Below are 9,368 nucleotides of genomic sequence, written 5' to 3' on the forward strand. Positions count from 1 at the left end.
AAATATGCGATCATAATCAATCAATCAATCATAGACAAAAAAAGTAACGTTCTATAGTTAACTCATCTAATTTTAGAAAACAACGTAATCATGTTAACAATCGCAAAAAACGCACTAAAGAAATTTTCTTTGCGGACATTTCAGATCGTTATTCTGGTTCGAACCCTAGACATTTTTGGAAAATTGTCCGCAGACTTTTAAAAACTTCTGACACCTCCAATACTATACCTCCACTCAGGAAATCTTGAAATGACAAATGAAGGTAAAGCTAATATCCTAAATGATTACTTTGTTTCTATCTCTTCTATTGACGATACTGACGTTGACGTACCAGACGTAGAGCTAAGGACGGACGCTACAATATTTGACATACAATTTCAATTAAACGACATTACCGACATTCATAAATCTTTACCTATCAACAAAGCTGTAGGCAGCGACACAATTAGTCATCATATGTTAAAAAATACTGCGGTCTCTATAGCCTTTCCTTTATCTCTAATATTTAGATCTTCTTTGGAAACTGGTATCTTTCCGAAAACAGTGGAAATTAGCTCTAGTAATGCCATTATTTAAAAAAAGGTGATAAAAAATATTCTGCAAATTATAGATCAATATCACTACTAAGTACTATCGGGAAAGTTTTCGAACGTTTGGTTGTTTAATACTTACATAATTATTTGCTTGAAAATTCACTGATATATAAATACCAATCTGGTTTTCAGCCTGGCCATTCTACTGTTCATCAAATTATTGTAATATATCATACATTATGTGAAAATATTGAAAAAATGCAATCATCCTGTCTAGTTTTTTTGTGATATTTCTAAAGTGTTCGATCGTGTGTGGCACAAGGGACTGAATGTGAAATTAGCAAACCATGGTATACGTGGGAAACTACTTGTCTGGTTAAATAACTATGTAAGTCGCCGAAAACAACAGGTCTTTGTAGGAAATAGTAAAACTTCCGTTAAAGCTACAAATGCAGGCGTTCCACAAGGTTCATTTTTAGGTCCTTTACTTTTTATTGTCTACATAAATGATATATCTGATAACCTTGAAAGTCTTTCAAAATTGTTTGCTGACGACACGTCTTTATTATGCTCTGAACCATCCCTTTTGGCTATCGAAACTAAAATTAGGAGTTATTTTGGACGTTAATTGTAAATGGAGTAGACATATAGAAAATATATGTAAAAATGTATCCAAGCAGGTAAATATATGTTAAATAGACAAACTTTATTCAAAATCTATAAATCGTACATTCTTCCCTTCTTAGAATATTGTTGTGAGGTTTGGGACGGGTGTTCTCTCGGTGACGCAGACAAATTGGAATAATCACTGGATTACCGTCTTATGCTAGTAGAATTTCTTTATATTCTGAAAGTGGGCTAGAACCACAATCAATTTTGTTAGATTAGATTAGATTAAAAAAAACACTATCAAATCGACGTTCTAGGAGGAAACTACAGCTATTCTTCAAAATTATTAACAAACTCACGCCCGATTATCTAACTTCTTTACTGCCCCCTTTAGTCTCAGAAAACTCACATTATCACCTCCGTGACGCAAATAATTACTGCATACCAAATTTTCGACTACAACTAACCAACTTATCATTTTTCCCATCTACGACTCGACTTTGGAACCAACTAGATCTTGAAATTAGAAATAGTGTTTCGAACGCAGTCTTTAAAAAATCTCTTCGAACCATGACAAAAGTTCCAAATTATTACTTGATCGGAAATCGGAAATCCAATATATTGCAAGCCAGACTGAGAAATAGATCTAGTACTTTGAATGATGATCTATTCCAATCTAATTTAATTGTCCATCGTCACTGTCAGTGCGGTCATCCCATTGAAGACTCATACCACTTCTTCTTTGTTTGTAATAATTATGCAGACCAAAGAATAAAAATGTACCGTGAATTGAATGAATTCATCCCGCTAGACCTGCAGTTACTATTACATTGTAGTAATAATTTATCTTTAGAAGACAACATTAAAGCACCCAGCAATATATTTCAGACTCTAATGTGTTTTTATTTATCTTTATTATTTAAATAGATAAACGTAATGATAAAAATCAGATTGTATTTTTGTAAAATTAAATGTTCTTGTATTCAATCTTGTTCGATGCTGACGGCAGAAGAGAAACGGATTTTCAAGAACGAATGGAACGACAAGGAGGAAGCAAACCAAGGCACGGGATGTGATGGACAATAGTTCAAGATGAAAGTTTTGAAATGTGTATTGTGTAAACTTCTGCCGTCGGTCTCGAAAAAGATTGTTTACATTTAGAAAAAAAAAATATATATATATATACTTAATCAAATTCTCTCTCTCCTCTCAATGTATATTTTAGATGCAAATAAAATATGTTTAAATCAAAACATTGTAATGTTGAGCCCATTCGTCCACACCACTAGATATTGACAAAGGGAATTTGTTTCATTATGAAGAGACCACTCAGCTGATTTATATATACATCTTGATCCTAAAATGATTATTTGGTCTGCATTAACGTATTTAAACCAACAAGTTTTGTACAGTTTTATTTTAATATCTTTTTATGACCGAAAGAAATTATTTTACCAACTCACTGACCATCCATAAACTGCAACGGTGTTAGATACGTTTTAACACAAAGAGCAAAGTATGTCGTATATCACAATAGATAAATAATAATTAAAAAATATCAGATTGTAGTTGAAAACAAGTAACTTGCGTTGAGAAGCCAATTAACAATGTTGAGCAGCCTTGTCAAACGTTACTTCGCCACAGATAACTTTTCTGACCACCTGTTCTTTTTAGTGCTTAAGTCAAACGCTTTAAAAAGATGCAACAAAAAATAATATTTTTGATATAATGATATAAATTCCATGATATTTGCGGTATCACAATGTCTTAAAATAAACTTTTTCGCTAATATTTTATTCCAAAAGCATTTTGAGGGCACAGAGAACAAACACTATTCATATTTAAGTAATATTTTATCAATGTAGAAGTCTTAAAAAATATGATAACTTTATATCCTAGCCAATAAAATATTCTGTAAATGCTACATGTAATAAATCATGAGTTGTATAAACGTGGTTAAAAAATGAACGAGCTTGATTAGTTGCACATTATATATGCACAAATAAATAATTACTCCATAAACACGAAAAAGAGGTCTTAGAATCGGATGCGGTAAAAGCATTCGTGTTTCGGTCCATGTCGTCACACAAGGGAGTATCTACATACTTTGCATTTGGTTACACTTCAATGTCAACGTCGTGTCGCCATAAGGATTATCTTCTACACAAATGCATGGTTTGAGCAAAGCAAGTCATCTGTAATAGTCGATCATCTAGCGTACCGTGTATACAGGTCCTAGATCTAATCATATCTACTCATTTGGACTATTAAAGGCAATCAATAGAATGGCAAATCACACCAGAGGTCCATTAGGATATGACCTATTAACATACTCTCCATCGTGAATTGAACATTAGAAACCATGGGATATTGTTCAAAGACTTCTTCGTTTCCATTTCTTGTAAAATCATCTATTGATCTAAAAAATATATATTTATTTAAAAACAGATTTTCTCTTCAACATTTCTTTTTTAACTTTCATGAATTAGAAAACATATTGTGATGTTGAGAAATCCGTAGTAAGAAACAAAGGAACATTGGCAGTAGATATTTGGATCTAGAAACAATGCATTTCTGGTAGAAGTTTGTTTTCATTACGTGAGAGTGCTGCCTTATTCTATAGTGATCCGGGGAACGATTTCGATGACATCCACCGTACATGACTCGCAAGGTGTCGCTATTTTCTTGCAGATGGCTTATTTTTCTGGTCGTGTTATCTCAGTATACCGATTCCTAGTAGTACGGCAATTACTGTGACCACTACTACCGCCAGGGAGATGATTATACATAGCAGAATGCTCATGCGCCTATTCTTCTTCCGGAACAACCAGTTGGCACGTTTGGCGTTCTCACGAAAGGCAAGGATCTCTTTTGACTACAACAAAAAAAATGGGAACTCTAACATACGTATAATTTTGCGAGGAGAGTCAATGAACGAGAATAGAAATGTCTTCCGAAAATGTATTCTTACAAATTTAAATATTCGAATTATTGTTCAATTAGTAAATGTGTTGGGAATTAGCATCACCGAGAACAAGTCGGAAATACAAAATCTCGGAGAATAGGTTTGGAATTAGTGTCGCCGAGAATTAGATGAGAATTAGTATCGCTTGGATAACTTGGGAATCGGTATCGCTTGAAAAAAGCAATAACTAGTATCACCGAAAAATTAGACGGAAATCAATACAATTAAAATAAAAAAGGGTATTATAGTATGTCCTCGGCCGGGTTTGCTCTTCATTGTTTATGCGATAAAATCATGGATCGGCATTGAGAAATCAACATAATACAATTGCATGAATTTTTTTCAACTAAAATGATTAAAAAAACTGTTGTTTCTTTTAAATTTTAAACCAGAACAAACGGCCACTGGGGAAATGCGACAGACAGACGGACCTGGTTGAGAATATACTTGCAGCACGCAAAACATATTAGCATCGCCGTGTGACGCATGTGTTGTTTTAAATCAAACGAAGCAGATGTTATGAAAATTGTGTTATTTTGATAGTTTTATTAACATTCTTACATTTTTTTCAACAAAGCACTCTAGTTGTTCTGTTTTTTGTGAACGTGCACCAACTTCCTTTATCCTTCCTTCTATGACCTTGTTCTTGATTAGGTTGACCTTTACTTCCACGTTTGCTTCGTCCTTCTGTACATCGTCTACCTGTTTATAACGAACCAAACAATCAGTTAACGTACATCATGATAACACTGAATTCTACCGCCGATAAACTTGGAACTAATACTGAGTTCTACGTCTAACGTACGTCATGATAACACTGAATTCTTTCACTGATAACCTTGGTACTAATACTGAGTTCTACGTAAAGTACATCACGATAACACTGAGTTCTACGTAAAGTACATCATGATAACACCGAATTCTACCACTGATAAACTTGGTACTAATTCTGAGTTCTACGTCTAACGTACATCATGAAAACACTGAATTCTACCGCCGATAAACTTGGAACTAAAACTGAGTTCTACGTCTAACGTACATCATGATAACACTAAATTCTCCCGCCGATAAACTTGGTACTAATACTGAGTTCTACGTGAAGTACATCATGATAACACTGAATTCTACCACTGATAGACTTGGTACTAAAACCGAGTTCTACGTCTAACGTACATCATGATAACACTGAATTCTACCACTGATAGACTTGGTACTAAAACCGAGTTCTACGTCTAACGTACATCATGATAACACTAAATTCTCCCGCCGATAAACTTGGTACTAATACTGAGGTGTACGTCTAACGTACATCATGAAAACACTGAATTCTCCCGCCGATAAACTTGGAACTAATACTGAGTTCTACGTCTAACGTACGTCATGATAACACTGAATTCTTTCACTGATAACCTTGGTACTAATACTGAGTTCTACGTAAAGTTCATCATGATAACACTGAATTCTACCACTGATAAACTAGGTACTAATACTGAGTTCTACGTAAAGTACATCAGGATAACACTGAATTCTACCACTGATAGACTTGGTACTAAAACCGAGTTCTACGTCTAACGTACATCATGAAAACACTGAATTCTACCGCCGATAAACTTGGAACTAATACTGAGTTCTACGTCTAACGTACGTCATGATAACACTGAATTCTTTCACTGATAAACTTGGTACTAATACTGAGTTCTTCGTAAAGTACATCATGATAACACTGAATTCTCCCGCCGATAAACTTGGAACTAATACTGAGTTCTACGTCTAACGTACATCATGAAAACACTGAATTCTACCGCCGATAAACTTGGAACTAAAACTGAGTTCTACGTCTAACGTACATCATGAAAACACTGAATTCTCCCGCCGATAAACTTGGTACTAATACTGAGTTCTACGTCAAGAACATCATGATAACACTGAATTCTACCACTGATAGACTTGGTACTAAAACCGAGTTCTACGTCTAACGTACATCATGAAAACACTGAATTCTCCCGCCGATAAACTTGGAACTAATACTGAGTTCTACGTCTAACGTACATCATGATAACACTGAATTCTTTCACTGATAAACTTGGTACTAATACTGAGTTCTACGTAAAGTACATCATGATAACACTGAATTCTACCACTGATAAACTTGGTATTAAAACCGAGTTCTACGTCTAACGTACATCATGATAACACTGAATTCTACCACTGATAAACTTGGGACTAATACGGAGTTCTACGTAAAGTACATCATGATAACACTGAATCCTACCGCCGATAAACTTGGTACTAATACTGAGGTGTACGTCTAACGTACATCATGAAAACACTGAATTCTACCGCCGATATTCTTATTTTATTGCGTGTACATAGTGACGGCATTTTATTCTATATTTATGTACACCCTGACGTATGATTCTATGTTTACGTACATCCTGACCTTTTATTTTATCTTTACGTTCATTCTGACATTTTATTCTATATTTACGTACCTCTTGGCGTATTATTCTATCTTTGCGTTCATCCTGATGACATTGTATTCTTTATTTACGTACATCATGACGTATTATTTATGAACATCCTGACGACATTTTATTTTAGCTATACGTACATCCTGACGACATTTTATTGTAGCTATACGTACATCCTGACGAAATTTAATTTTAGCTATACGTACATCCTGACGACATTTTATTTTAGCTGTACATGCATCCTGACGACATTTTATTGTAGTATGTACGTACATCCTGACGACATTTTATTGTAGTATTTACGTACGTCGATATCCTGGAACTTGTCTACAAGAGCAGCTAATTCCATCGTTACTGAGCCTGTGGACTCGTTGTCTGACGGTATTACCTCGTCTTCCGCCTGTAATGTGTCAGACGAGTACAGTTCCTGAAATACCACAAAATGTCAAACAAATTGTATAGAATTGCTTACTACAATTGGGTTAAGACGTTATCTGAAGTCTATAGACCAATATATATGCATATGATATTTAAGCGTTTTAACGGGGAAACCTATTATCATAACTGACTTGAAAGTCCCGCGTTTAAATCAATAGAACTACATACCATCTGTGTGTCCAGTACTGCCACAAACTCCGCATCAAGTTCGTGCGGTTCGGCAGACAAAAGGTCTCGTGAGCCAAATCCAGCCTGCCAAAACAGCGTCTTAACCTATCGGACACAATTGTCATGGATAAAATGCACATATAACCATATATAAATACATTGTATTTATGTACACAACGGCATTTTTGTAGTTAATTTATTGTACATAAAGACGAAAGAAATTATCACGAAGGAAAGAGATGGCGAGTATATTTCATTTTGAAGTGTATTAACTTGTATTAAGAAAGTTCTTCATCTTCCTTTACGAGCAACAGAACTCAAAAGATTGCGTGCATTTGCTGCTGTATGAGTCTGAAATTAACATTTAGTCTTCACACAATGGTAAACTTAGTCCGAGTTTCCTCTGGCCCTGACACCCGACTCAGACATTTTGACAGGAAGATACACCTGACATTTATCTGTCTAAATGTCTCAGTCTTGTGTCAGGACCAGAGGAAACACTACACACATTATATTGAAGATACACCTGACATTTATCTGTCTTAATGTCTCAGTCTTGTGTCAGGACCAGAGGAAACACAACACACATTATATTGAAGATACACCTGACATTTATCTGTCTAATTGTCTCAGTCTTGTGTCAGGACCAGAGGAAACACTACACACATTATATTGAAGATACTCCTGACATTTATCTGTCTAATTGTCTCAGTCTTGTGTCAGGACCAGAGGAAACACTACACAAATTATATTGAAGATACATCTGACATTTATCTGTCTAAATGTCTCAGTCTTGTCTCAGGACCAGAGGAAACACTACACACATTATATTGAAGACACACCTTTCATTTATCTGTCTAAATGTCTCAGTCTTGTGTCAGGACCAGAGGAAACACAACACACATTATATTGAAGATACTCCTGACATTTATCTGTCTAAATGTCTCAGTCTTGTCTCAGGACCAGAGGAAACACTACACACATTATATTGAAGATACTCCTGACATTTATCTGTCTAATTGTCTCAGTCTTGTGTCAGGACCAGAGGAAACACTACACACATTATATTGAAGACACACCTTTCATTTATCTGTCTAAATGTCTCAGTCTTGTATCAGGACCAGAGGAAACACTACACACATTATATTGAAGATACATCTGACATTTATCTGTCTAAATGTCTCAGTCTTGTGTCAGGACCAGAGGAAACACTACACACATTATATTGAAGATACACCTGATATTTATCTGTCTAAATGTCACAGTCTTGTGTCAGGACCAGAGGAAACACTACACACATTATATTGAAGATACACCTGATATTTATCTGTCTAAATGTCACAGTCTTGTGTCAGGACCAGAGGAAACTCTACACACATTATATTGATACTTTTATACCAATATAGTTCTGATATGATGTGAATGTGAGCACGAGGACGTCACATAATAATCCCATCTAGTATGTGAAAAATGTCACATATGGACGCAGCAATCAAAATTGGGTAACTTAGGCCATGGTATTGCTGTAATCTGGTACTGTTTAGACTCGATATAGTATAAAACCAATGTGTTATCATCAAGGGAGATATTGGATGAACGTAAGACACGTGATGATGAACGTTAGACACGTGATTGCACCTTTAACATTGGTTAATTGATACAATATGTCAAAAATGAAAAAACATGCACTTTTCATCTGAGCTGTTTCCTCCATCTTCACTAAATGAGAGTCCCGAAGAATTTGTGGTATCGTAAATGCCCATTGTGTCAGTGAAAATGATATCCCTAGAACAGCCTCATGTCATCTAAAAATGTGTTCCCTACGATTGTCCCATCTGATTTGAAGCGGAAGGAGAAGCTTAACATTTAAATTGATCCGACTGCGTCCATAACCGTATGTAAGATTTTTTTTCTGATGGAAACAGATTAACGGAAATTTTGACATGTAAAATATAAATAGGATACTGTACGGCCTATTACCCCGCCCTTCTAGTCAAGACATCTTATTTACACGTGGTTGAAACACAATCGACTTACTTACATGGGCCACAATTAAAGCTCTCACATTCTCACGTACATTACCTGAATGAGGAAGGCATAGGACTGCATCACTGTGACGTCAGCAGTGACTGTACATAAAAATGTGATGTCATCTTCCGTGATCGTGTAGTACACATAACTGGT

At 35.3% G+C, this 9,368-nt stretch overlaps 1 protein-coding gene across 1 annotated transcript in view; it reads right to left on the reverse strand.

The window, feature by feature from the left end:
- Positions 1–1,329: 1,329 nt before the first annotated feature.
- LOC110443202 overlaps positions 1,330–9,368 on the reverse strand; it is an 11,730-nt gene continuing 3,691 nt past the window's right edge. The window contains exons 2-6 of the mRNA XM_021487259.1: positions 9,267–9,363; positions 7,185–7,289; positions 6,886–7,005; positions 4,669–4,809; positions 1,330–4,017 (exon numbers count right to left, since the gene is read on the reverse strand). Coding sequence (XP_021342934.1) covers positions 3,856–4,017; positions 4,669–4,809; positions 6,886–7,005; positions 7,185–7,289; positions 9,267–9,363 — 625 coding nt within the window. The 3' untranslated portion in view covers positions 1,330–3,855. The remainder of the gene's footprint in view (positions 4,018–4,668; positions 4,810–6,885; positions 7,006–7,184; positions 7,290–9,266; positions 9,364–9,368) is intronic.

Source organism: Mizuhopecten yessoensis, unplaced genomic scaffold (assembly GCF_002113885.1).
Source record: "Mizuhopecten yessoensis strain PY_sf001 unplaced genomic scaffold, ASM211388v2 scaffold716331, whole genome shotgun sequence".
Taxonomy (NCBI): domain Eukaryota; kingdom Metazoa; phylum Mollusca; class Bivalvia; order Pectinida; family Pectinidae; genus Mizuhopecten; species Mizuhopecten yessoensis.